This window comes from Kogia breviceps, chromosome 7 (assembly GCF_026419965.1).
Source record: "Kogia breviceps isolate mKogBre1 chromosome 7, mKogBre1 haplotype 1, whole genome shotgun sequence".
Lineage (NCBI taxonomy): Eukaryota > Metazoa > Chordata > Mammalia > Artiodactyla > Physeteridae > Kogia > Kogia breviceps.
Window position 1 is genome coordinate 16,662,140 of NC_081316.1, and position 27,091 is coordinate 16,689,230.

The window sequence follows — 27,091 nt, forward strand, 5'->3', positions numbered from 1 at the left end:
AGGTCTGGGTTCAAATCCAAACTCCTCCATTTACTACCACGGGATCTTATCACATCAACGCTCAAGAGCTTTATCACCCACATACCTGCTGCCCAGTGCACCGGGTTAGCTGGAGAGAAGTTCATTGAAATTGTTGCTGTGAAATGTTCCTAAGTATACAGCACTGAACCTGGGAAAGAATTCTGGACTCTCATACCCTGGATCGCTACATTCTGCCTTAAGCTGCTGGCCACCCCCGCCGCCCCAAGGCCGCAGGAGGCAGAGCCCTGGTGCCTCACACCCTCAGGCATTCTGTGGTTCCCAGGCCTGACAATCAGAGGAGACAAAAACAGCAGCCCGGGCAACAGTGAAGGTCCAGAAACCCACAAAGATGGAGGGAGTCCAAGAACCAAGTGGGCACTTTATTAACCTGGCAAAGGGGCAGCTGGGCAGGCCGAGCGGCCCCCTGCCAGGCCCTTCGCTGTACTCAGGGGCCACTGATAGAGGCAGAGCCGCAGGGCCCAAGCCCCGGACACTAGGAGTCCAAGCTGGGCAAGGGCAAGGCTAAGGGCGGGGCTGGAGTTGCCGAAAGCAGGCATCAGTACCAGCCCGCCGCCCCTTCTGAGGCTGGGGGTGGGCCTGAAACAAGTTATTTGAGTCCCCTCTCCTGTTCCCCACTCCTTGTACAGCTCAGGCTCTTCCTGGAGTCAGGAAGCCATGAGTCCCACATCAGCTGTGGTCTGGAAGCTGATGCCGTCCCCCGGCAACGGGGAGGCCAGGAAGGGCCAGAGCCAGACAAGGACCCAGCGGGGCCCCAGGGCCGCCTGCAGGTTGTGGGAGAGGCCCAGGTCGTAAGAGTGCTGGCCCCGAGCCCACTCCCACGTGGTCTGGCCCCTCAGCAGCAACATCCCATGGAAGAGCAGTCCAGCCCCGCACAACAGTGCACCCGCCACACACGTGTCGGTCACGAAGGCCAGCGCGAACTGCGCCAGAGACACTCTGCCTGCAAGGAGAGAGCAGAGAGGGTCAAGGAGAAGCAGCAGCCCAGCCGTCCCAGAGCCCAGCTCCTGCCCTCCTCCCGTCCCCTACTCCACCATGAAGCAGGACGCATTGCTCTGCTCAGCAAACACTGAGTTGTTGCTCCCTGGCCAACCCATGCCGGCTGATGGAACACACTGGTGAAACGGGCAGACACAGCCCCCTGCCCTAGATGTGACTTTCACTCGTGCATCACAAACTTGTGAGCACCTCCCATGAATACCAGGATGAATGGCAGGTAGCATGTCCGACCTCAGGGAGCTCACAGACAGACATTCAAGAGATCATGTCTCAGTTACTTAATTACAGCTGTGATGTGTGTGACAATGGGAAAGTACAGCGTCTTGCATCATCTTGACCCACAGAAGGTCATAAGTTATCAGGTAAACTAATGAACTACAAGATGCTTGAAATGTTATGTCAAGCGAGAGAAGGCAGACACAAAAGATTATGTATCGGGCTTCCCTGGTGGCACAGTGGTTGAGAGTCCGCCTGCCGATGCAGGGGACATGGGTTCGTGCCCCGGTCCGGGAAGATCCCACATGCTGCGGAGCAGCTGGGCCCATGAGCCATGGCCGCTGAGCCTGCGCGTCCGGAGCCTGTGCTCCGCAACGGGAGAGGCCACAGCAGTGAGAAGCCCGCGTACCGCAAAAAAAAAAAACACACAAAAAAAGATTATGTATCGTATGGTGCCATTTATATGAAATGTCCCAAACAGACATATCCATAGAGACAGAAGATTACTGGTTGCCAGGGGCTGGGGGCACTAGGGGGAAATAGGGAGCGACTGCTTAATGGGCACAGGGTTTCTTTTGGGGATGATGAAAATGGTCTGGAATTAAGACAGTGGTGATGGCTGCACAACACTGCGAATATACTAAATGCAACTGAATTGTGCTCTTGAAAATGGTTAAAATTATGAGTTTCATGTTATGTGAATGTTTTTTCAATAAGAAAAGAGAGCCTACTGGCGGGGAGATGACATGGAAACTTATTAAGAGGCTCAGGGAAATAAACTTCATCTATTTTGACAGTGATATTTTAGGTGATGCCTGAAGGTTAAGGAGGTATTTGCTAAGTGAAGAGGGGAGAACACATTCTGTTTGAAGGTCCTGAGGCAGGATGGAGAGGTGCCTGTGAGACAAGTGAGTGGACAGTTCTGGAAGCTCAGGAGAGAAGCCCAGGCTGGATATGCAGCTTTGTGAGCGGTTGGTACCCGGGCGGTTCCAAGACCCGGCAGAGTGTGTAGGGAGATGAGAATGGCGTCTCGACCTCAGCCAGGAAACCAGGTCCATAGGGATCAGATGTAGGGAAACCAGGAAGGAAGGAGGAAACCCCAAAGTACAAGCTGTCGGGGAGGTCAAGCATAGAGCCCTTTAAGGAGGCTGAAGGCCAGCAGTTTTATGAGGCTGAAAGGTCTCATAAGCAAGAAAAGAACACAGAAGGGTCCTCTGGGTTTTGTGGAGACAGAGGCCTGGGGACTGTGGCAGTCTCGGAGGACGGGTGGGGGCAGAAGCCAGTTTGGAGCAGGTGGAGGAATGGGTGGGAGGAAAGGAAAAGCAGCCTACAGCCCCGGCAAGTTCTTTGACTTGGCTGCTGCTGAAAGAGCCAGAAGGCATGAGCTGGAAGAGGAGGACGTAGGGTGAAGAGACGCCTTGTACCAGGTGGGAAAACCCGAAGGAAGCCAGTGGAGGGAGCCTGCAGTGTGGCAGGAGGAGAAGCGACCCACGGTGTGAGGCCTCCCAGCAGGGAGGAGGGGTCGGGCACCAGGAGAAGCTGGGGCAGTGAGCTTCTGCCCCCAGGACAGGACAGCCAATTCTGGACGTGCCATCTGGTGTCTAATTTCCTCTGTGATGTATTTTCAAGAGAGGTTGGGGCTTGGAGGACAGGAAAGTGGGAAGATTGGAGCTGCAGCCATTAGGGGGAGGAAGCTTATGAGAAACCAGGGCAGCCAGGCACCGCTGAGGGCCTGTTGAGGTCAGCAGCCATGAACGTGACATGACGCCAACTGCCACCTAGTACCAGGCATCTCTGGCAGCTCTCCGCAGCCAAGGGCAGACACAGAGCAGCCAGGAAGGCACAGCAGAAGGAAGACGGGGCAAAAAGGCTTGAGATGAGATGCTGCTAGTGGAAATGAGGGCGCCACGCTGGACCTGGGGTGGTGAAGGGGGAAGGTGCTGATGGACGGGAAGGTGAGGGCCAGGAGCTCCGGAGCAGGGTTGCGGAGCACAGGGTGACAGATGGATAGGAGAGGTGGTGGGGGCAGAGAGGGGTGACATGGGGTGCTCTGGGAGGTGACACATTTTGGATTCTGACACGACTGGGGTGGGGATGTGGGAGCAGGGGAAGGAGGAGGGGAGGAGAAGGTCAAGAAGCTGAGCGACTTGGGCCATTCACCCACGCTTTCAGATACCTGTGCCTTCAGCAAGGCCCAGGGCTGAGAGCGAGACGAGGGGCCGGAGCCCAAGTCTTCAGTGACTTCGGGAAACGAGTGGGAGACCGTGGATGACCGGGGGTTGGGCGCTTGCAGACAGGAGCAGCTGGAGGGCTTGAGTCTCAGTGGAGGCAGGGGGGTCATGAGGAGGGCAGAGGAGGGCTGCTCAGGAAGCCAGTGTGGGCACAGGAAGACCCTGACAGCCCCACTAGGCCTCCCAAGACCCCCCCTGGGCTGCAGGGAGGGGGTCCTGGGGACAGAGCTGGGCTTGGATAGGATGAGGAGACAGAACCACTATTCAGAGTGGTCAGGGAGTTTAGTAATTGCAGGACAAGGTTACAGAGAGGACCGTGGACAGGTCAGGAGGAAGGAGTCAGGGAAAAGAAAGCCCGAAGCATTTTGGGGGGCAGAGAACAAAGTATAAAAAACCAGTGGGGTTTCTACCTTGGGTGGTGTCAGAGGAAAGTGTCAACCAGAACACAGCCTCTCAATCAGTCTCCTGATTCAAAACATCCCCTCCGCACTTCCAAAGACTGGACCTTCCCCTGCCTGTAACTTTCACTGTCTCCCCACTGCCCAATCAAGTAAGGACCATCTCCTCACACTCCATTCAAGGCCCTCTACCATCCAGTCCTCACTTACTGCCCTAGCCTTAATTCTCACAATTCCCATCAAATGCCTTCACTACTCCGTGCCCAACCTCCAAGCCTTTGTTCACGCTGCTCCCCTAGCTCCGAACACCCCCCACTTAGAATGCTCTCTCCCCGTCCCATCCCCCTCGAGGTGAAATCCCACTAGTCTTTTCTCCCCTGCCACCACCTTCTGGAACCCTCCCCTGATTCTCTCAGCCAGAACTCTGTACCTACGTTGAGGCCCTGTATTTTACCAGACCGCACTCCCAAGTAAATACCAGGCTCCCGTCACCTCCCGTAATTGACACCGGGACCAGGTCCCCAGGGCGCTGCCTGGAGAACCAGCCGGAAATCCCATCGACCACCAAAACGGGCCTCCGCCTCTCTGTGGAGGCCTCCCCGGCCCCCCACCTGTGAGCAGCATGAGCCAGGGCAGCAGGAGGAGGGCGGCGGTGTGGAGGGGTGTGTGGGCTCGCAGCAGGGCTGACAGGGCAGGGCCCAGCAGCACAGAGACGTGCAGCAGGACGCCTGCGGCGTGAAGCAGCAGACACAGGAAGGGCCGGTAGTTGTGGAAGCCCACGCAGCGGCCCAGCAGGCGGCAGTGGTGGTCCCGGCGAAGGATGCAGATGCGGCAGGCAGAGCAATGCCCGCTGCGCGGTGGCACCTGGCTTTGGCACTGGTAGCAGTAACTGCAGGGAAGGAACCACAGGGTCAGTTCCCCCAGCAGCTCTGAGTGCCCCATTTCATGCCCAGTCAGCCCCTGAGCCCATCCTGGGGAAGCGGGCACAGCCCCTGCCCTCTCTAAGCTTCAGGTTCTTCACAGGTAAATGCAGGCTAAACACCACCTCCCAGGCCCTTCCATTCCTGGCACAGGAGGTCTGAGGGCTCTTCCAGCTCTGAGAGCCCCAGTCCTGAGGCCTTTCTCTGGTCTCTAACATCAGAAGCAAACTTCTCCTGTCCTCCACTGTTACCACCTCTGTCCAAGTCACCATGAGCTCCCCTCTGGATTACTGCAAGAGCCTCTTGCCTGGCTTCCCTGACTCCACCTTTGTCCCAACTCGTGTAGCCTCACCCCAGCAGCCAGACTGATCCTTTTAAAATCTAAGTCAGGGGAACTCCCTGGAGGTCCAGTGCTTAGGACTCCGCGCTTTCACTGCCGAGGGCCCGGGTTCGATCCCTGGCACGGCCAAGAAAAAAATAAATCAAGTAAATAAAATCTAAGTCATGTCCCTCCTCTGCTCAAAACCCTCCAATGACTCTCCATTTCACTTCTAGTAAAAAGCAAAGTCTTCGAGGTCTTACAAGGTCTTTACGTCTCTGACTTCTCTTCTCCCCCCTCACTCCACCTTGGCCACACTTGCTGTCTTGCTGCTCCTGGAACATGCTGGGCACACAAATGCCTCAGAGCCTTTACATCATCTGTTCCCTCTGCCTGGAACATTCTTCCCCCAGATGACTGTGGCTAAGTCTCCCCCCTCCTTCAGGTCTTTGCTCAAAGGCCACCTTCTCAATGAGGCCTACCTTGAGCACCCTATTTCAAACTGCAATTTGGGTCTCCTTTATCCTGCTCTCTCTGTGTCCTTACCACCAACACCTTCTAACATTCTACATTATTTTCTGATTTATTACGCCTAAAGTTTATCATCTGCCCCCTCCCTGAAATCAGGAATATGTTTTATTGTACCTCCAGTGCCTGGAATAGTACCTTGCACATAGTAGGTACTCAAATATTTTTAAGTGGATGAAGGATACTCCTTCTGCCGTCTGGTTCAAGCGGATCTTACTGTAACAGGCCCTCTCCCTGCCCAAAGCTCCCGCTTCTCCCCCCCTCCAGATCCCGTGCCCCACTCACGCCCAGCCCTGGCCCAGACCACGGCCGGCCAGCATCACACCCCGGATGCTGGGGTCCGAGCGCAGGAAGAGCCCCACGTTGCCCAGTAGGTTGAGCAGCTGGAAGGTTGCCAGCGCAAGCTGCAAGGTCCGGGCCAAGGGTCCCAGTGGGGGCGGCCCGGGACCCAGTACCAGCACGTAGGCCAGCTCCAGGCCCACGGCCGCGGCCCACAGCGCGGTGAGCACAAGAGGAAGCCGCGCAGACGCCGCCTCCGCGTTCCCCACAGCCCAGGGCTGCCCCATGGCCTGGACCCACTAGCGGTCGGATCCCGGGTACCCCTCCGCTTCCGTATTGGGGCGGGGAGAGTGGCAAACGGACGTCTGTTACGACCAATAGAAGCTCTGAAGGGGTGAGCGAGCGTTCAGGTTCACGGGGAGGGCCCGCAGATACGGAGATGTGATTGAACGGCCGAACGAGCCAAACAGATGCTTGGAATCTCGTTGGCGCTAGAGCCGGTAGGGCAGCGCGGTTACAGCCCACCCGCGCAGGCCCCGCCCCTCCCGCAGAAGTCCCGCACCCCGGTCCCGCTGGCCGGCTCTCCGGGAAGATTGAGTTGCCGCTTCGGTGGCGTCGGTGTTTCGCGGCTCAGCACATTCCCCCTCTCCCCCTAGTCGCCCCGATATTAATAGCCCTGCTTCGGCCCATCCAGCTGGCTTGGAGCCCCTCCCCATGCTCTAGTGTCTCCCTTCATCACCCCAGAAAACATTCAAAACAGCTCGGCGCCTCGGTGTTTCTGACTGTGAAATGGGAACAGTGCTACTGTTTCCCACCAGCGCGGCGCAGGAAAAGGGTCATGAGGAGGCCCAAACGGTCGCTTCTAGAGCAGTCTGCAGCCACTATTATTACCGTCATCTTCGTTGTACACCTGAGGAAACAGACTCGGAGAGGGCCCGTGGCTTTCCCAAGAGTCACACAGCTTCCAAGCTGCGGAGCCGGAACGCGAACCCCGGATCTCCGCCACAGGGTACACTCCAGTGCCCCCAAATTCTGCAGTCTCCTAGCCTCAGGACAACCTGCTGCCTGGTCCCGACCCGAGTGGCCTCGCCCCCATCCGGCCCCTCCTTCCTCCCCCATATTTAGCCGGAATCCGATCCGGGGCTGGGCCGGGCGCTACTTAACGCGGCCCCCATGTCCTGGAGCGCGCCGAGCGGAGCGGAGCCAGGAGCCCGAGCGAGATGATGATGGTTATGCAGCCCGAGGGTCTGGGGACCGGGGAGGGGCCCTTCGCGGGCGACGGCGGCAGGGGCGGCGAGTACATGGAACAGGAGGAGGACTGGGACCGCGACCTGCTGCTGGACCCGGCCTGGGAGAAGCAGCAGCGGAAAGTGAGTGCTAGCCCATTTCCTGATGGCAAAACTGAGGCCTGAGAAGCCAGGCGGTTTGTCCTTGGCATCTCAGCAGGTCAGGGGCAGAGCCTGTCTTAACCCTCAGTGCCACTTCCTCACCCAGGCTCTTCCATCAGTCCTCTGCTGTCCCCCAGGGCCCGAAGAGAGGGCTGGAGACCCTCACGAGGGGTTTAGGAGGACAAGAAGAGTTTCTGGGGTCCCGACCCCACAGGGTTCATTCCCCTGGGCCCACTGCTCCACTTCTGCTAAGGAATATGGTTTTGGGCAAAGCCTGGGAGATCCAAGTTCGGGGTTGGGTGAGGTCGGGAAGGATGATCTTTGTCTCCACAACCCCACTCTCTAGTGAAATATTCCCAGACGCCACCTGCGGACTTGCAGCCAGGCAGCTAGAGGACTTGGGAGTGTGGGGAAGGGGTAACCATCCCAGACCCCTTCCCCACCCTCTCTATGTTCTCTCCAGCGTGGTGTCCGTGGTCACTCTATCCCAACTGTCAAATGAGGAAACCGGGGCTGAGATAGGACCAAAATCATATGCTGTCAGAAAACAGGACGCCCCGCAACCTGAGGGTCTTTGCCCATTGCTTGCCCCACCCCCATTCTTTCCCAAGATACCCCTCCTCACCCCAGGGGCCCTGAATCTGCTGAAAAGGCCACAAGGTCGGGGAGGAGGGTAGCCCTGGGTTCCCTTTCATGGTAGGTAACCTGACTCTCTGGCCAGATAGACACTTCGTGCTGAGGCAGCACCTTGGAGGAGCTGAGAGGGGCACATGGGCAGCTGCTGCCCAGGCCCAGCCTTGTAAGGCACTCGGGCCTCCCCTCCCCGATCTATTTTCACTCCCAGACTTTCCCAAGTGGAGGGGGCAGGATACCTGGGGACCCAAAAGAGAAAATGATCCAGGCTGGAGTGAGGAAACTTTGGGGAGTGTGGCAGGACAGTGGTAGGAGTGTACCACGAGGTCATTAGACCCTGCTCAGCACTTTTGCCAACAGTGTATGAGTCCAGGAAAGGGCAGGGGAACAGGGGTGTTTGGTGGGATTTGCAGGATCTGAGAATCCCAGAATTTAAAATCAGAGCATTTCCGTTGGGTTAGTTGATAGGAGATGACCCCAGGGGCTAGAAGCCTCAGCTGACACGGCTAGGGTGCCCGGGGTGACACGCCTCCCCCCGGGCTTCTCCTGCACCTGTCTCCAAGCAGGGCTGTGGTCCTTGGGTCCAGCAATCCCCCGGTGATGTCATCCCTGCCCCTGGCTCCAGCTGCCATCTGCTCTGCAACAATTCCTATCCCCCCACCCACCCAGCCCACTCAGGCCTCTCCCAGATCCAGGTCCACATGCCCCTCATAAGATACAAGCTAGTCTGTAGCTTGCTTTCATCACTTAAAATATCAGGAGCACCCTTCCAACCCAACTTACAGCCACCCACCTCACTGACTCATTCAATGATCGCACAGAGTAGATGCTCTGTAAATTCATCAGCACCCCCTGGGGTTGGACATTCTGGTTGTTTCTCATCTAACATTGTTTATTACAATGTAATGAACATCTCTGTGCTCAGCTTTAGTCCCACCCCCATGCCTGCTTCTCCTCCATGTCTTGAAGCACTCCTGTCTCCTCCCACCTGATAACCGAGTCCTCTTTATTCAACCTCATTGCAAACAGTCATTCATTGTTTCTTAAGGAGGTCCTAGTATGTGCCAGGCACTGTTTTAGGTGCCAGCAATTCAGCAGGGGACAAAAGTAAAGACCCCGCCTCAGGGAGCTTATATTCTAGCAAGGACAAATGTTTCCATCTCATTCACTTGATCCTGCCCTGTCCCACTCACTGACACCCTTCCTCCCTCACTCTGGTCTCAGTCGGCACCTCCTCACTTCTCCCTTCTGCTCTGCCAAGCCATTTGTCTCCCCTCTGCAACCAGAATGAGCTTTCTAAAACACAGTGCTGCCCCTCCCCCTCCTGTGCCTGAAAGCTTCCCCTGTTGCCCTCAAGATCAAGTTCAGACTCCCTGGCTTAGCACTCAAGATCGTGCATGATCTGGCCTCTGCTGCCCCTCCGGCCTGCCTCTCACCACGTATACCCCAACACCCCCAGAGCGGTGCCCAGATGGCTGTAGCTCCGCAAACCTCGTAACTGTTTCTCATCGCCAAGCACTTGCCCGTGTGGCTGCCCCTGCCTGGAATGCCTTTGCCTGCCGTTCCCTGCCTGAGTAACTCCTGCACTTCCATCACAGTTCTGATCAATTATTAACCTTCCCCAAGAGGTCCCCCACTTGATATGAAGAACTCCTCCCCTAGTCTCCCCAATAATAGTCTCTCCCAGCACTTCTTAGACCAACAGAACTCTTTGACTGACTGTGAGTTCCTTTAGGGCAAGGAGCAAATCTCATTAAAAGTCATGTTTGGGCTTCCCTGGTGGCGCAGTGGTTGACAGTCCGCCTGCCGATGCAGGGGACACAGGTTCGTGACCCGGTCTGGGAAGATCCCACATGCCGTGGAGCGGCTAGGCCGGTGAGCCATGACCGCTAAGCCTGCGCGTCCGGAGCCTGTGCTCCGCAACGGGAGAGGCCACAGCAGTGAGAGGCCCGCGTACCGCAAAAAAAAAAAAAAAAAAAAAAAAAAAAAAAAAAAAAGTCATGTTTGTCAAATGAAAGAATGCCCCTTCCTCCATCACAGAGGCCTCACCCATTCCTGCCTTTCCTCCTGCCCTATCTTGACCCAGAGCATCTGAGACTCCAGGGTTGGAAGGAAGTGCAGAGAATCCAACTGCCCTCTCTTTTGCTCGGGGCTCCGTCAATTTAGTGCGGAGGGAAAGAATTCCAAATGATTTCCAGGGCCACCTCCCTGGAGTATCTGCTTTGCAGTGGCGGGGGGATGCTGTCAATTCCAGAACCCTGCAAGGTCAGGGGAAGAAGGACCTGAGACATCACTGAGTCTGAACCTTAATTGTGCAAATGGAGAGACTGAGCCCAAGGGAGGTCAAGGGGCACATCCCAGGTCACAGAGAGTGAGTAGCTCAGCTGGGATTGGGGCCCAAGTATGGATTCCTCCAAGGACTGCTGATGGCGGAATCCAGGGCCTCGAGGCTTGGTAGGTTGGTAGAAACTTGTGCACCAAGCTCTAGGTCACTACCATCCCCCAAAGACACACAGCCATATACCAGCCCTCCCATCTCAGACAGAGGCTGAGGTGGAAGCATGCTCTGGCCGGAGAGGGAGGGCAGTCTCCTCCAGAAACTAGGTCAGGCTGGGCCTGAGTGTCCAGCTGATCCTCTACAGCCTGCAGAAAGCTCTTGCAGCCTCATGGTCTGCTTGAAGGCCAGTTCACAACAGCTGTAAGAGGTCGGTGACACTGAGATAATAAAAACACAGGTGCACAGTCCCTCAGAGCTATCTGTGCTTCAACCCAGAATTTTTCAGATTTGAGGCAGTATCACCCTGCACTGACCCTTGTGCCTCAGAGAGCCCCACACTTTGGAGTGTCTGCTTTACAGGTTTCTAATTCCCCCTTCAGTGCTTGAGACTGACACAAGCTGTTGTGCTGGCAGTGAGGCACCCCAAGTCCAAACTGGGACCTGAATGGGCCCCAGACCCCATTTCTCCTTTTCCGGGAGAATTAAATCTCAGAGAGGGAAAGGGGCTGGCCCCAGATGCACAACAAGTCAGTGGCTGAGCCGGTACTTGAATCCAGGGCCTTGGGCTCTGAGATCTGCCCTGACAGGAGCCAGGGCACTGTCCTCAGCACTAGGGTCTGAGCACTGTCCTCTGCCCCCAGACCTTCACTGCCTGGTGCAACTCACACCTGCGCAAGGCTGGCACCCAGATCGAGAACATCGAGGACGATTTCCGCAACGGCCTCAGACTCATGTTGCTCCTGGAGGTCATTTCAGGTGAGGGGTGCAAATCAGTGCACAGGGACCCCAGGACCCAGGGGAGAAACCCAGAGAGCTGGGGGAGTAGTGGCATCAGCGTGCCGGAGGGAGATTGCTGAGGGAGGGGGAAGTTTGAGGACCATGTCTTCAGCTTCCTCTCATGACCTTTGACCCTTGACCTCTCCCCTCACACCCAGGCGAGAGGCTGCCCAGGCCAGACAAAGGCAAGATGCGCTTCCACAAGATCGCCAACGTCAACAAGGCCCTGGACTTCATTGCCAGCAAGGGGGTTAAGCTGGTGTCCATCGGTGCCGAAGGTGAGGCGGTGGCAGGAGGAGGCCTGGGCAGGGGCCTGGGGTGCGGTCCCTCATCTCAACAATGGGGATAACCGTCCGCACCTCGCAGGAGGGACTGTCAGCAGCACAGGACCTGGCACCCAGTAGGTGTTCCATGAATCATTTTGAAGGAAAATGATTGAGCACCTACCTACTAGGTGCCAGCCCTGGGATGGGGACAAGGGCCAGAGGGCGGAGCAGGGGGAGGGCAGCCAAAGCCTTGAGTGCCAGGTGGAGTGTGTCCCCACCCCCCACCCTTCAGAGATTGTTGACGGGAACCTGAAGATGACCCTGGGCATGATCTGGACCATCATCCTTCGCTTCGCCATCCAGGACATCTCCGTGGAAGGTGAGCGGCAAGGAGGCAGGTAGGGTGAGAGGGCTGGTCCAAAGCCCTCCCCAGCCAACACTCGCCCCCGTCCCCGCCCAGAAACCTCGGCCAAGGAGGGCTTACTCCTGTGGTGTCAGCGGAAGACGGCGCCGTACCGCAACGTCAACGTGCAGAACTTCCACACCAGGTCTGTCTGCCCATCAGCGTGTGGGGCCTCAGCCGGGCTCTGGGCCCCAGCATGAGCCACAGGGCAGGGGAGGTCACAGCCAAGTTCCTGCAACAGTGTCTGGAAATAGGAGGACTCGGTCAATGTTGAATCGAATCCAGGAGGGCAAGGGGGAAATTCCTGGAGGAGGGAGCACGGGAGACATCCCGGGAAGGGTGTTCCAGCCAGAGGGAACCTTGTGAGCAAAGACCTGGAGACCAAAAACATCTAGAAATTGGTGTAGCTTAAGCACATGGATGTGAAGGAACCATGATGAGCTTGGAGGAAATGGTCCCAGGTTGGCAATTAAGGGCCCTTAAATGCCAAGCCAAGGAGTTTGGACTTTCCTCCATTTTACAGATGATGCCATCCTGATAGGGGTGCTCCTGGGACGAGGGTAGGACGGGGCTGCAGCTTGAACCCAGGCCTGACCCCACACCCCCCTTCTCTCTGTCCAGCTGGAAGGATGGCCTGGCCCTCTGTGCTCTCATCCACCGGCACCGCCCCGACCTCATTGACTACGCCAAATTGCGCAAGGTAGGCCTCTGCCACCCCCAGCCCCGACTCCCCAGTCTCTGCCCTCAGCTGACCTTTCACCTCCCCCGCACCCCGCACACCATCTAGGATGACCCCATCGGCAACCTGCAGACTGCCTTCGAGGTGGCAGAGAAGTACCTGGACATCCCCAAGATGCTGGATGCAGAAGGTGAGAGTAAGGCTCGCCCGGGCAAGGACTCCCCTTACGCACCAGGCGGCACGGTCCTACCTCCACACCTTTGCCCCTGCTCCTCCCTCCTCCTGGAATGCTCTGTCCCCACCCTGCTCCCTGGGCAGAGTCCTCCCTGCCAACAGGTCCCCTTCTCCAGGAGCCCTTGTCCGGTCCCCTGTCCCTCTCCACCCAGTGGAACCAGGCTCTGCCGCCTCTGCCTTATGTAATGGCTCCACCTTCTACCTCATATCCCAGTAACCTGGGTCACCTGGTGGCATGACGGTCACCCTTCCTGGGAGCTGCTCTCGGGTGGGTCCTGCCTCTTGTCCCTGTGCCCATAAAGGCTTTAGTCAACTGAACCAGCAAACATTTTCTGGGCACCTACTGTGCCTGGTACCCTGGATGTGAACTTAGGAGAAAGACAGACAGACAGACCAAGGTATGGGATGGTTAGAGACACCAGGCAGTGCGGACTGGCGCCTCATCAGGGCTGCAGTGTCTGCTCACTCACCCACGCCCTCATGCTCTCCTCACCCCACAGAGGGGGAGGTTGCTAGGCCCTGGGGTGACCCGAGAGGGCTCCAGAGAAGAGCTGGGTTTGGGGCATCTGGCAGCTAGTGGCCATGACTAGATGTCTCTGCACCCTCCCGTCCCGAGGGAACTCTCTGCCCGCTTGGGGACGCGAGCCCACTCCCCATCCCTGGCTTCGGCCAGTCGACACCTCGCTGCCATCCCGCAGACATCGTGAACACCCCAAAGCCCGATGAGAAGGCCGTCATGACCTATGTTTCCTGCTTCTACCATGCCTTCGCGGGGGCGGAGCAGGTAGGGGCTCAGCTGCTGCTGCCTGGGCTGGGCAGCATCTCCACATCTGGAGGTGCCAGGCCCCATGTGGGTGGGAGTGCCACTGTCCCAGCCGCACATACTCGATCCTTGGGGGAGCTCAGGCGCAGAGGCCTCTGGCCTGGGAGCCCATGCTTACCCTCCAAAATGTGCCCCCTCATCCTCTCCTCCGTTGCATGGGCCCAGGTTTGAAGGGTTTACAGAGGGAGGCTGGGTCGGGGGTGTCTGTGGCAGCTGTTCCAACGCCAGCCCCTCTGCCCACTCCCACCACAGGCAGAGACAGCCGCCAACAGGATCTGCAAGGTGCTGGCCGTGAACCAGGAGAACGAGAAGCTGATGGAGGAGTACGAGAAGCTGGCCAGTGAGGTGAGGCTGGGGCTGCGAGGACCTCCCCCCTCCCCTACCTGTGCTCTCCCAATGCAGCTGAGCCCGGGCCTGGACCTGCAGAGCCTCCCTCTCCTCAGAGTAGCTGTGGCCTCTCCCAGCCTCCTCCTGCCATCTTTACCCACCCCCTGCCCACTTCCGCCCACCCAGGCTCCTGTCATCCACTCATCGTCCATCCAGTTACTCGTTCATTTCTCCATTCACTCATCTTTAGGCAGTCCCCTGGCCCTTTGTGCTTTGCTGACCTACACTGGTCCCTGGACTCAGAAGTTAACCATCCTGCTCCTGCCCTGACGAGCGGGGACCCCCACTCTGCCTGAGGCCCGGCCTTCTGGCCACAGCTTGGGTGCGGGTGGAGAGGGGTGGGCAGGTGAGCAGGCCACTCAGCGCTCTCTGCCCTGCCCCTGCCCGGCCCCGCAGCTGCTGGAATGGATCCGCCGCACCGTGCCGTGGCTGGAGAACCGCATGGGCGAGCCCAGCATGAACGCCATGCAGCGCAAGCTGGAGGACTTCCGGGACTACCGGCGCCTGCACAAGCCGCCCCGCGTGCAGGAGAAGTGCCAGCTGGAGATCAACTTCAACACCTTGCAAACCAAGCTGCGGCTGAGCCACCGGCCCGCCTTCATGCCATCTGAGGGCAAGCTGGTCTCGGTGAGCCAGGCCAGGGGAGGTGGTGACCCCAGCCCTGCCCACATCCTCCGGGTGACCTTGGTCTCTCTGTCCCCATCTGTATAATGGGTGAACTGTGATGGCGGGCACCTCTGCCTGCCCCACAGGACATCGCCAATGCATGGCGGGGGCTGGAGCAAGCGGAGAAGGGCTATGAGGACTGGCTGCTCTCGGAGATCCGGCGCCTGCAGCGGCTGCAGCACCTGGCAGAGAAGTTCCAGCAGAAGGCCTCCCTGCACGAAGCCTGGACCCGGGGTAGGTACCTCCGGGGCCTGATTCTGTCCTGGGGCGGAGACTGGTCGGGGGTAGGTGTTCTGCAAGGAAGCTGGAGATCTGTTTTCTAGTCCCACCCTGACTTGCTGTGCAGTCAAGTCACTGCCCCTTTTGGGGCCACAGTTTCTTTATCTGTAAACTCAGGCCCCTAACTTTCTCCTGGCTCTGGTCTTCTGTAGGTCTGCTCTGATTAATTTGTCATTTAGCACTTTATTTGTGTATGTGGTAGGGGTCCAAAGGTGAGTCCCCCCACTAACATCATTTACATTATACCCAAAGTATAATGTAAACGATGTAAAGTATACTGATGCCAAAATATTGCATGAATCAAATATATCACTGGGTGAAAACATTCGTTCTGTATTCTATCAAGGATTTTAATCCTATAACTGAATGAGTCCTGCTTAAAAAAATAATGAACGAATGCTAATAATGGATTATGGACATATTGAATAGCAGTGGTTTGACAGAATAATTCCTTAAATATACCGCCACTTATGTTATCCTGACAGGTCTTTGAACTTCTAAACCTCAGTTACCTTCTCTGCAAAACGCAGAGGCACTCAAGAAATGGTTGCTGCTGCAATTACTGTGACTGTGGTCTTATTTGCATAATTATGGTAACTGTCATTCTCAAAGCACTTTTACATTCATTATTCATTCATCCAACAAATATTCATAGAGGGTCTACCAAGTGCCAGGCACTGGGTAAGCAAAGGAAAATGGATCAAGGGCTCACTGGGTTCACAGAGTCGTTGGAAAGCACTTTGCGATCGAATAATACCAAAAGTGTACCAAGGGCCACCCCAAATCGTGCAGGGTCAAGGGACCCTGACATCACTCACGGGCCATGCCCCGGAACAGGAGCTTCACTTAACTTTATCACACGAGTGTCTCAGAGCAAACCCCGAGGGTAGGCTGGGCAGGTGTGATCACCTACCTTTCACAGATGAGGACCCTCCGTGGTCACACAGCCCGGCTTGGACCCCCTGTTCCTGTCGCGGCTGCTCGGTGACCTGAGCCGGGCCTCTCTCCGAGCAGGGAAGGAGGAGATGCTGAGCCAACGCGACTACGAGTCGGTTTCGCTGCAGGAGGTGCGGGCGCTGCTGCGGCGCCACGAGGCCTTTGAGAGCGACCTGGCGGCGCACCAGGACCGCGTGGAGCACATCGCCGCGCTGGCCCAGGAGCTCAAGTAGGCGCGGGGTGCTGCCGGGCAGCCCGCGGTGACCACGCCCCTACCTGGCCCCACCCCCTCTCCCCGCTCTTGTAGCCCTCCAGACCTTTTGCTTTCCCTGGTTTGGTAACCCTGCCTCGGTACCCATGTCCTTCCCTGTCACCACTTACTCTGCCGTCCTCCTGTAACCCTCTCCCCATCGCCGGACCCCGCTCTGCTACCCACGTTCTTCCCACACTGGCGCTCGACCTGCCCCCAAACCCGGCGGCTCCCTTCAGCTTCAGGCAGGCCCAGTCCTCACCAGCAGCCTCACCTCTTGGAAACCGGCCCCCGAAACTCCAGGCCCCGCCCCTCCACTCAAGCTCCTCCAGGGACTGGAGCCGAGGACCCCCTTCTCCCGGGAATGCGCTGGGAAGCCCCTGCGCTAGGAAAGCCCCGCTTTGCCCCCACCTCCCCTGGCTCCCTTATGCCTTCACCACCACTGTGCCCAGGTTCCAGCCCCTGGAGGGCAGTCAGGAAGAAATCTGGGCTGGAGTCTGGCCCCAAAGTTGCCCCCCTTCCCACCCCCAGTGAGCTAGACTACCACGAGGTGGCCTCGGTGAACAGCCGCTGCCAGGCCATCTGCGACCAGTGGGACAACCTGGGCACGCTGACCCAGAAGAGGCGGGATGCGCTAGAGGTGAGGCTGGGGGCCAGGGAGGTGGAGGCTGGACACTGCAGGAGGTGAGAGGGCCTGCTGGGCAGGCTGCTGACTGGCCGACCCTGTGGCCCCTAGAGGATGGAGAAGCTCCTAGAGACCATCGACCAGCTGCAGCTGGAGTTTGCCCGGCGGGTAGCGCCCTTCAACAACTGGCTGGACGGCGCCGTGGAGGACCTGCAGGACGTGTGGCTGGTGCACTCAGTGGAGGAGACCCAGGTGGGCGCAGGGGTTCCAGGTGTGGGGCGGTTGGATGGGATGACAGGGAAGCGGCCTGTTTCTGTCAGCCACCCCTTTGGGCTCCTGGGGAATGGGGGGGGGGGGCAGAGAAAAACACCAGTTCCCGAGTGCTGGGAGAGGCCAGAGAAAAACACCAGTTCCCGAGTGCTGGGAGACGGAAGGCCTGGGTTCTCGCTGCCCTGGCCCCACTGGATGGCCCGGAGCACGCTGCTGCCCTTTGTTGCTGCAGGAAGTAGGGGCGCTGGTTGATGCTTCCTGCCTGCCCTCCCCAGAGCCTGGTGACAGCACATGACCAGTTCAAGGCGACATTGCCCGAGGCCGACCGAGAGAGGGGAGCCATCCTGGGCATCCAGGGTGAGATCCAGAAGATCTGCCAAACGTATGGGCTGCGGCCCAGCTCCGCCAACCCCTACATCGCCCTCAGCCCGCAGGACATCAACACCAAGTGGGACATGGTCAGTGCTGCCTATGGCCCTTCCCTGCCTCCCCCGTCTCAGATGCACTCTAACCACCCTGATCTCTAAAATGGCCATAACAGCAGCATTTTCCTGTGAGGCGTGATTTTTTCTTTCTTTTTTTTTTTGGCTGTGTTGGGTCTTCGTTGCTGCACGCGGGCTTTCTCTAGTTGTGGCGAGTGGGGGCTGCTCTTCGTTGTGGTGTGCGGGCTTCTCATTGAGGCGGCTTTTGTTGTTGTGGAGCGCGGGCTCTAAGCACGCGGGCTTCAGTAGTTGTGGCTCGTGGGCTCTAGAGCGCAGGCTCAGTAGCTGTGGCGCACATGGGCTTAGTTGCTCCGCGGCATGTGTGATCTTCCCGGACCAGGGCTCGAACCCGTGTCCCTTGCATCAGCAGGCGGATTCTTAACCACTGTGCCACCAGGGAAGCCCCTGTCAGGCCTGATTGAAGCAGAATTAGATCTGGTGTGTGGACATCCTTTATAAAACAATCTAAGTTCATTAAGAATGATGTCATGGGCCCCATTTTGCAGACGAGGAAACGAGCCTAGAGAGGCTGAGTGCTCAGAGTTTGCCCCCCACATAGCCCTGGGGCCTTGGCTCAGAGCGGCAGGAGCAGTGTGAGGGGCTGGAGCCCATCTCCCACTCCCAGAGCTGCCCCTGGCACAACCAGCCTCCCTCCCAGGTCCGAAAGCTGGTACCCAGCCGTGACCAGACGCTGCAGGAGGAGCTGACAAGGCAACAGGTGAACGAGAGGCTCCGGCGGCAGTTTGCAGCCCAGGCCAACGCCGTCGGGCCCTGGATCCAGGCGAAGGTGGAGGTAAGGCTGGGATCGTGGAGCCAGCCCGGGAGAGTAGGGCCAGGGCTGGGCCACCTGGAGCTGGGAGCCCTCATTCTGCCCGGCTCGCCCTGCAGGAAGTGGGGCGCCTGGCAGCGGGAATGGCCGGCTCTCTGGAGGAGCAGATGGCGGGGCTGCGGCAGCAGGAGCAGAACATCATCAACTACAAGAGCAACATCGACCAGCTGGAGGGTGACCACCAGCTGCTGCAGGAGAACGTGGTGTTCGACAATAAGCACACCGTCTACAGCATGGAGGTGGGATCACACCCGCTCAGGACAGAGGGGAGGCAGCACTGGCTGGGGAAGGCTGGGGCGGCCACAGCTGGACATAGCACATCTGCCCCAGGGGTTCCCCAGTTCAGCGTGGCCAGGTCCCCCAATGTACTTGTGGGGATACCGAGACCCAGCGAGTGAAAGTGACCTGGCCAGTCACAGAGCAGTCTAAATGCAGGCCTGGATTGCCCACGGCTGGTTGATCAATATGTTACACATAATAAATCATCAAACTTTAAGGCAGGAAGGGCCACTGGACGGCACTCTGTGGAGCCTCCAGATGCGGACAGAGGCCCAGCAAGGGGGAGGACTTGCCCAGGGTCATATAGCGAATTGGGGGTGGAGCCAGACCTAGTGGCCAGGCACTGGCCACCCACTCACCCAGCCTGTTTTCTGCTTTCCCAGCACATCCGTGTGGGCTGGGAGCAGCTGCTCACCTCCATTGCCCGCACCATCAACGAGGTAGAGAACCAGATACTGACCCGAGACGCCAAGGGCCTGAGCCAGGAGCAGCTCAATGAGTTCCGGGCATCCTTCAACCACTTTGACCGGGTCAGCAGGGGCTTAGCCCTGTGCGGTGGTGGACTTAGGGACAGCGGGGGGGGGGGGGGGTGTTGGGGACTGAGCCTGACATCTGCTCCCTCACCACAGAAGCGGAATGGCATGATGGAGCCTGATGACTTCCGGGCCTGCCTCATCTCCATGGGCTACGACCTGGTGAGTGTCCCCCAGCCGCATCCCAGCCGTCTCACCTGTGCCTGTGTCCCTCCCACCTCACACACGACCTCATTTCCTCCTCACCCACCAGCTGGGGCTGAGGAGAATTACCCCATTTCACACAGGGGCTACCAAAGGCTCAGAGAGGTAAATTAACTTGCCCAAAGACACTAGATTTGGACCTCGTTCTGTGTGACTCCAAAGCCTGAGCTTGCAACGTTTCTACGTCACAGAAACAGCACTACAGAGAGGCCCAGGACGGACGGGCTGCAGGGGACACTGCTGCGGGCGGGAAGCAGAGCACAGCCTAGCAGAAAGGATTTCTCAGACCTAGAGCTAAGGCTGCAGCAGACGGTCTATGGAGAAAGGGGGCACCTTGTCACTGGAGCTGTCAGGCCGGGGGACATCAGGAGCCCTCCTGGCTTAAGCACCCCCGGGCACGGTGCCCGGCCTCTAACCCTGCAGGGGGAAGTGGAGTTTGCTCGAATCATGTCCATGGTGGACCCCAACGCAGCTGGGGTCGTGACCTTCCAGGCCTTCATCGACTTCATGACCCGAGAGACAGCCGAGACCGACACGGCTGAGCAGGTTGTGGCCTCGTTCAAGATCCTGGCGGGAGACAAGGTGAGTCGCTGGCGGTGCAGGGGGCTGGCGGACGGGGGCAGGGGGGGAGATAGAGACAGGGGACCTGTGGGCCCTCAATCCCTCTTCTTCCCCAGAACTACATCACGCCTGAGGAGCTGCGGCACGAACTCCCAGCTGAGCAGGCCGAGTACTGCATCCGCCGCATGGCGCCCTACAAGGGGGCCGGAGCTCCGGCTGGAGCCCTGGACTATGTGGCCTTCTCCAGTGCCCTCTACGGGGAGAGCGACCTCTGACCTAGACCCCTGACGTTCTCTATGCAAGTCCGGAGAGAGAGTGCTTCCTCTGGCTGATCCCATCCATCCCTCGGAGCAAGTGCCCTAGAGAATGACCGGCTAAGTGTTTCTCAATAAAAAGCCATAGTGGGCCCCTCTCCATCTACTTTTACTTCCTGAAGCAGAAGCTGGGTCCTCAGGCTTCTGGGCAGGACCAGGTGCCTGACCTTGACCCTCCTCCAGGGGTCCCCACCACCCCTCCTTGCCCTCAGGGTCCAACATTTACACCACGCTGGGGTCGAGGACACCTCTTTATTGTGTTAGAAAAGGTTGGTTACAACAGTTTCTCTAGACATGAAGGCAACACTGTCCCCAGATCCAAGGGGGACCGGAAAATTTATAGCATCAGAGGAAAGCTGGGGCAGGAAGCCAGAGCCTACAGAGGACAAAGCTGGCTTTAAGACCAGAATATTTTCTTCCCCCTGCTCCTTACCCGAGCCCAGGGTTCTTGCCCCAGCTTTGGCTGCCAAGACATCATCCTTCACCCCAAGATCCTCCTAGCCACCACAATTCAACAAAGGTGCAGCTGGGGAACTTCAGGGTGGGAGTAGGGGCTGTGCCCCTAGCCCAGTGGCCTTTGCTCACCCTGAGGTACCTGGTGCCCATCCCTCAGCCAGCTGTGCCTCCTGGGAAGGGGCCTGGTCATGCAGGTCAGGCAGGGGAAGGGCTGCTCTGGTCAGCACCAGGCGGAGCTGGTGCGCCTCAGTCCACCACTGCTGAGCTGGCCATGATGTTCACACCACAGGCCCCGGAGCCACGGTGCAAGTAGTAGTAACCCTAGGAGAGAGGGGGCTTTGGTGAGGGCACTGGAGCAGGATGGGGGCTGGAGGGCTGGGGCCAAGCAGGCGAGACTCACCTCCTCGCCCCAGTCAGTGCCCCAGCTGTTCTTGATGGCCCAGAAGGGAGTGGCAGAGCCTGGGGAGCAGTGCAGAGAGCAGGGAGTCAGGGCCCCAAGCACCTTGCACTCTTCAAACATCTGCTGTGGGCCTACTGTGTGACAGGTACTAGGAAAAGAGCAGAAAGCAAGACAGGCCCACCTACCACGCTCCTGGAGACCTGGTGCGGCTCTGGGGTTTGGGGAGGACACCCCCCACCTGCCTCTAGCAGGGTATCCATTCGTAACACTTCAACCTCCCAGCGCCTTGGCTTTCCCATTCATAGAGAGGATGGATGATCCTGCCTGGCCCATAGCCCGAGGCAGAGCTAAGGACAAGGTTCCCTGGCGTTCCCCTGATGCCCCCTCCAGAGGTCCTGAGATGCTGTGGTCCAGCCTCTGCCTGTTACCTGGGGTGGATGGATGGGCAGAACAGGGTCAGTGGAACTCACGGTTGCCGTAGCCCACGAGCAGCACAGCGTGGTCGATGAGCCAGGGGCTGCAGAGGGGCCGCAGTGGGTGGGAGATCCCGTGGCGGTAGAACTGAGGGTGAGAATACGAGTAGGGGGCCAGCTCTGAGAAGTGGGGGAGAAGTCAGCGAGAACCGGAGCAGGAACAGTGAGGCTGGGGTCCTACCTGCATGCCAAAGGCATTGATGGCGACGGAGATGGGGCCCTTCTTGGCCAGCCAGGCTGCCAGCTCTAAGACAGAGGAGGGGCAGTGTCAGGAGCACCCAGGCCCCATCCCCACCTGGCCTGTCCTCACCCCCTCCCTCACTCACTTTGCTCATTCTGGCTCAGCTCCACTGAGTCGTTGATGTAGACCATGGCCTTCTCTGCAGAGAAGCTGCAGGCCTGCAAGTGGCCGCGGTAGCTGTAGTCGTCCTCTGTCTCCAGCCCTCCTGGGGAATGGCGGGGGGCAGATGGGGGGTTAGAGAAAACGTGGGCCCCAGTTCACAATACTCATCTGCTCCCAGCCAGGGGCTGTGCTAAGCCCCTCCTACACAAGGCCTCACGTTCTCTATCCACCCCCAGCTACAGGCCATCCTCTCTGAGGGAGGCCTCATTCTAGAGGTGACACAACTGAGGCCCCGAGGGATGGGAGAGCCACCAGTGACAAATGCGGCAGAGATGGCATCCAGCTCCCAGCTTCTGACTCCTTACTCATCCCAGCATTCCTGGGACTCCTGACCTTGGCGTGCTTGTCCGGCCCTGACAGTTTGCTCCCAATCTGGCCCAGAGCCCTGCCAGACCTCTCACCAATCTTGGTACAGCCACCTCCATCCCTCAGCCCTCATTTTCCTGCCACTGTGACCCACTGCTCAACTGAATCGCCCATTTAGGACAACGCCTCCTCTCAGGGGTGAGGTGTGCTGCTCCCTGCTTTAGCAGCATTATAGAAATACAGACCACCAAGCAGTGAAAATACCGAGACCCCCTGCTGTGCACCAGGAACTCTACATATATTTCCTCACTTGACACTTAAGATGATCCTACATGGAGCCCCATTTCCCAGATGAAGCAACTGAGGCTCTGAAAGAGCTGACCTGCCCAAGGTCTTCAGCCGGTAAGGGTCAGCATTAAGACTTGAACCCAGTTCACGTGACTGCCACGCTCATGTTTCTCCCCTCCCAAAGAGACTTCCTGTGGAGGGAGCTGGGGCCCCCACTGCCCCTCCTGAAGCCCAGGAATATGCATACCCAGAGTCCTTATGGCTGAGTAGGCGTTGGAGGGCAAGCCGCCCAGGCAGGCCTTGTCCACCTTGTCACAGTCCAAGAGCTCTAGGAGACAGAAGGCTGGTCCCGAGGAGCCCTCCGGAGGGGCTGGGCTGGGGACAGGGTGGGCAGAGCGGGATGCTCACCCTGCTCAGAGAGGGAGAGCAGGGCCCCCCGTTTTAGGAACCACTGGCCCTCCACGTTGCCTGTGACTGAGAAGGCCCAGCAGGAGCCGCACATGCCCTGCAAGAGACAGGGAGAGTCAGGGCTGGGTCCCTTCCAAACGCCAGTGCAGTCCTCATGTCCCACCCTCACTTCTTGGGGGTCCAACCTGGTCCTTGACTTTGGTGACAGCCCCCTTACTCCTCCAGTCCCACTCAGGTGGAGGAAGGTCAGGGATGGACTGGGCTAGGCGCATCTTCTTGCCAGGCTCTTTCAGGAGGGGGTTCAGGTAGATGGTGCGGAACTCCTCCTCTGGGCAGGGGATGGGAAAAGAGTATTCTAAGCCACTCCTGACCAGGGGCCTTGGGAGCAGGCCCTGTCTCTTCCAGGTACCATGATGGCTCTGGCCACCACCCCTACCTGTAAGGTCACTGAACTTGGTGACCCCATACTGAGCTGTGCCACGGTCCAGGGCCTGGATCTTCTGTGCTCGCACCATGTTATTGGCAAAGACGGACATGCGCCACCTGGCTTCTGAGGAACGAGGAGTAGAAGAGAGGCTTGGGCCCCAGGCAGATCATAAAAGGAGAGGTGCTTTGGGATAAGAGGCAGAGGTTTCCCTGGGGAACGGTAAGCTCTGGATCAGGCATGAAACTTATTTCAAGAAGGGCAGAACCCTGGGGTGGGTGAGGGTAGGGGGCCAAACTGGGGTGATAACTTCCCAGGTATGAAGGCAGAACCGAAATGGGCTCCAGAGGACATCCTGAGACAGGAGGCTGTGGGAAAAGGCCACCATGCCAGGGGTCCTCCAGCAGAGAAAATCTGCCCTTTGCCCCATCCCACTCTACCCAGGATGATGGAGACCTATGGTATCTGACTAGGAAAATCAGATGGGAGAAGGGGCCAGGTACCTGAGATGGCTGCCGAGTCCTGGGAGGCTGAGCAAGAAGCTGGGGATTTAGGGGCCCTTGAAAGGATGCACTGCCCCTTGTGCCCTTCCCCTCTCCCACACCAAGGTGCCAAGTTGGGGGGAAGGTCCTGATCTGATCGGGACAGGTACAGCCAAGGCTAGGTCCTCACCCTCCTTCGTATCATATGTCCGGTTATAGGTGGTGACAAAGTCCTTGAAGATTGAAGCCATCTTCACAGAAAAGTCCTGGAAAGGCAGAGGGGTCTTTACAAGGCATCCTTCTCAGAATGACCCGGGAGCCCCAGGCCAGGGTGAGGGGAAGAGAGGGAATATAGGGCAGCAGCCAGTTCCCCAGACAAACAGGCTCCTCACCTGGGGCAGGGGATCCTTGTTCAACAGTGCAAGGAATGAACTGAAAGTCTCATTTTTGTCATCTGGAGAGGGTTGGAACAGAGTAGGATCAGGACCGACCCCTGAGTGAAGTCTGACCTGAGCTATCCCAGCATCCCTGGGCTATCCCAGCACCTGTAATCTTGGTATCCACTGGGCTACAGTCCCGCCTCAGCAGCACGTGCTTCCCCAGCTCATCCAGGACTTCAAAGCTGCAAAGCTGGAGGAAGAGGAGGAAGCCCGTCGCGGGGGCTGGGACAGGAGCAAGGCCTTGGCAAGACGGAGCCGGAGGGTTCCCCCAGTGAGGACCACCTCCAAGGCAACCATCTCCCATAGGGGAGAGCGAGGCACAGTACGGGAGTGAGCACCCAGACACCCTGCCTTTTACAGCATCTTGGTCTCTGGCCTTCCAGGCCTGGGGAGTGACTCACGGTGGGGTAGCTGCGGCCTCAGATCCCTCCCTCTAGACTTGACAGAACATCCCAACTACTGCCAGACTCAGTCTGGAGGCAGGGTGTCGCAGGAAGCCCATCACTCACCAGGGTTTTCTTGGACACAGGGAGCTGGCACACCGTGGGGTCGTTGCAGGGCGGCTCCACCAGGGTCGCCTTCAGGGAGTACAGCGACCCCCGGCCCGCCTGGATGCGGGGGGGAGCGGGAGCCGTGAGGCGGGCACAGCCACTCCTTCCTCAGTCCGGCCTTCGTGGGGCTCATAGCCCCACCGTGCCGTTCCCCTTCCCAATCCCTAGAGGTCCAACGCCCCCACCCCAACTCAGGCGTCCAACGCCCCCGCCCCAAGTCTACCCCAAAGTTCCCAGCCCTCGGACGAGAGCCCCGTTCACCCCGTACCGGCCCCCCACCCGCCGCCGCCGCCGCCGCCGCCGCCCCCAGCGCGTCCTCACCCGGCGGACGCGACCGCGCACGTCCCTCAACGCGGCCCGTGTCCTGGCAGCCCGGCCGCGGTTGTACATCTCTAGGGCAAAGCGGGCGGGCTCCAGCAGCTCCGGGGACGCCAGCTCCCAGGCCTGCGCGCCGGCCGCTCTGGGCTCGCTGGGGGCCGGAACGGCGCCCGGGAGCAGCCCCAAAAGCAACAGCAGCTGCAGCCAGGGCGCCATGGCGAGGGCGAAGCCGGCGTCCCGTTCTCACGCTCTGACAGACGCGCAGCACAACCGACCGGGCGGAGCAGCCCGCGGCCGGGGAGTGATGGTGGGGGCGTCGGGGGGAGCCCTGAGGGGCCCTCCCTCCGTCCCTCCCTCAGCTCCAGGGCGGCGGGGTGCCGGCCAATGGGCACCGGTTGGGGGCGCCTGCGCGCTCGCTAATTCACGTGAGGCCCATGGGGTGCGCTGGCTATAAAGGCATCCTGGCGTCAGTCCCGCGCTGACTAACGCGACCTTGCACTAGCCGGGTCTGGGGAGTGGTGGCCTCAGCCGCATCCTTGAAGTAATCTTCTTATGTCTTGGAGCTGCTGTTTGTGTAGCAGGGAAGAGCCAGTTCAGACTCCCTGTTGGATCTGTTTCTTTTACTTTAACCTTTGCTTTTCGTTGCTTTTGTTATTATAATCACTGTCTATAGCTTTGAGCATCCTGCCACAGGGAACCCTGCCCCTCTGACTGTTAAACTAAAGTGCCTTTGTTCAACTCACAGAGAGACATTCTGACCCTGTCCATCTGTGAGTGGCTGCACTAAAGAAGAGATTAACACATCCCCTCCTATTTTGCAAGATAAATGGCATTTTTACTTTACTTCCGCACCTCCTCCCCGTCTCTGTTCTATAAAAGAAACTGGAATCTAGACCCCATAAGATGGTTTTTTGGAGACCCTAGTCCACCATCTTCTCAGTCTGCCGGCTTTCTGAATAAAGCCGTATACCTTGCCTCATCACCTCGTCTCCCGATTTATTGGCCTGTCGTGCGGCGAGCAGGGCGAGCTTGGACTTGGTAACATTTGGGGAGGAGACAGGATGCTGGCCTGAGAATAAAAATAACTAGCATTTATTTCATGCTTATTATACATGTTATATGCCATCTCCCTTTAATCTTTGTAGCAATCCGGTGAAGTAGATGTTATTATCCCCGATTTACAATTGAGAAAATACAGGTTTAGGGAGATTAAGTGGCTTGCCAAACAGCTGCTAAGTGAAAGAGCTGGACTTGAACCCAGAGAGTTGGCTTCAGAGCTTGAGTTCACAGCTCCACCAGCTCTTCGAGGCCCCTCTTCTCATCAGCAAAATGGCAGCTAAAATTCCCTGCACTGTACTGCCTCAGGCTGTCATGGGGATCAAACACAAACACACGAACAGCGCAGTTTCGGGACCATTCTTTTGTTCTACCAAGCATTCACCACTGTGTTCAAGGCCTAGCAAGAGGAAGCATGAACAGATACACTAGGCATAGTGCTGCCTATTCGGAGCTCCCAGTCTAGTGGAGAGAGATGAGAAAAAGGAATTTTCCTCCAAGATGTTACCAGATGTGGAACAGGAAACAGGGAAGAGAGTTTTTAAGGGAGTTGGGGAAGCCCCAGAAGTGGGTAGAGGGTTAGTTTGGGCATGGAGAGTGGGGAGAGCAGGTCCTAAAGATCATCTGGTCCACACCTGACTTCTTTTGGTAGCAGAGGGCTATGAGGCGAAGTGACTTTCAGCTACTCAAAACTTAGTGCTGGAGCCAGACCAGAGTCAGCTCCAAGCTCCCAGCTGATGTCTGAGAGGGGAGGGCCTGAGGGAGCCCAGCAGTGGCTGATCTCCCCCTGCTTGTGCCCTCCGCAGTTGCAGCTCTTCGGGGCTCCCTTTGTCTCTCTTACA

At 58.1% G+C, this 27,091-nt stretch overlaps 3 protein-coding genes across 4 annotated transcripts; 1 reads left to right on the top strand and 2 right to left on the bottom strand.

Moving 5' to 3' along the window:
* Positions 1–373: 373 nt before the first annotated feature.
* Positions 374–6,296, bottom strand: ZDHHC24 (zinc finger DHHC-type containing 24). The gene is made up of 3 exons (XM_059067950.2): positions 5,936–6,296; positions 4,495–4,772; positions 374–982 (listed from the first exon to the last, which is right to left on the bottom strand). Exons 1-3 carry the CDS (start codon positions 6,214–6,216, stop codon positions 687–689), a joined length of 855 nt encoding a protein of 284 aa, XP_058923933.1. The 5' UTR covers positions 6,217–6,296; the 3' UTR covers positions 374–686.
* A 189-nt stretch (positions 6,297–6,485) lies between these two features.
* On the top strand, positions 6,486–20,342 carry ACTN3 (actinin alpha 3). Of its 2 annotated transcripts, XM_059068788.2 has the most exons (21): positions 6,486–7,299; positions 11,089–11,203; positions 11,383–11,502; positions 11,783–11,869; positions 11,951–12,038; positions 12,515–12,593; positions 12,681–12,762; positions 13,505–13,590; positions 13,882–13,974; positions 14,413–14,643; positions 14,769–14,916; positions 15,976–16,126; positions 16,679–16,787; positions 16,884–17,024; positions 17,318–17,500; positions 18,183–18,317; positions 18,413–18,592; positions 19,016–19,162; positions 19,262–19,327; positions 19,793–19,951; positions 20,047–20,342. In XM_059068788.2, exons 1-21 carry the CDS (start codon positions 7,150–7,152, stop codon positions 20,203–20,205), a joined length of 2,709 nt encoding a protein of 902 aa, XP_058924771.1. In that variant the 5' UTR covers positions 6,486–7,149; the 3' UTR covers positions 20,206–20,342. The 2 variants fall into 2 exon arrangements, with proteins under 2 accessions (XP_058924771.1, XP_058924770.1); XM_059068787.2 differs by having other exon boundaries at positions 7,053–7,299; positions 19,016–19,327.
* Positions 20,343–20,482: 140 nt separating this feature from the next.
* On the bottom strand, positions 20,483–25,617 carry CTSF (cathepsin F). Its single transcript, XM_059068789.2, has 14 exons — positions 25,197–25,617; positions 24,834–24,932; positions 24,430–24,514; positions 24,277–24,338; positions 24,075–24,150; positions 23,415–23,528; positions 23,164–23,306; positions 22,979–23,075; positions 22,818–22,898; positions 21,900–22,019; positions 21,755–21,819; positions 21,571–21,661; positions 21,101–21,159; positions 20,483–21,021 (listed from the first exon to the last, which is right to left on the bottom strand). Exons 1-14 carry the CDS (start codon positions 25,407–25,409, stop codon positions 20,947–20,949), a joined length of 1,380 nt encoding a protein of 459 aa, XP_058924772.1. The 5' UTR covers positions 25,410–25,617; the 3' UTR covers positions 20,483–20,946.
* Positions 25,618–27,091: the final 1,474 nt, after the last annotated feature.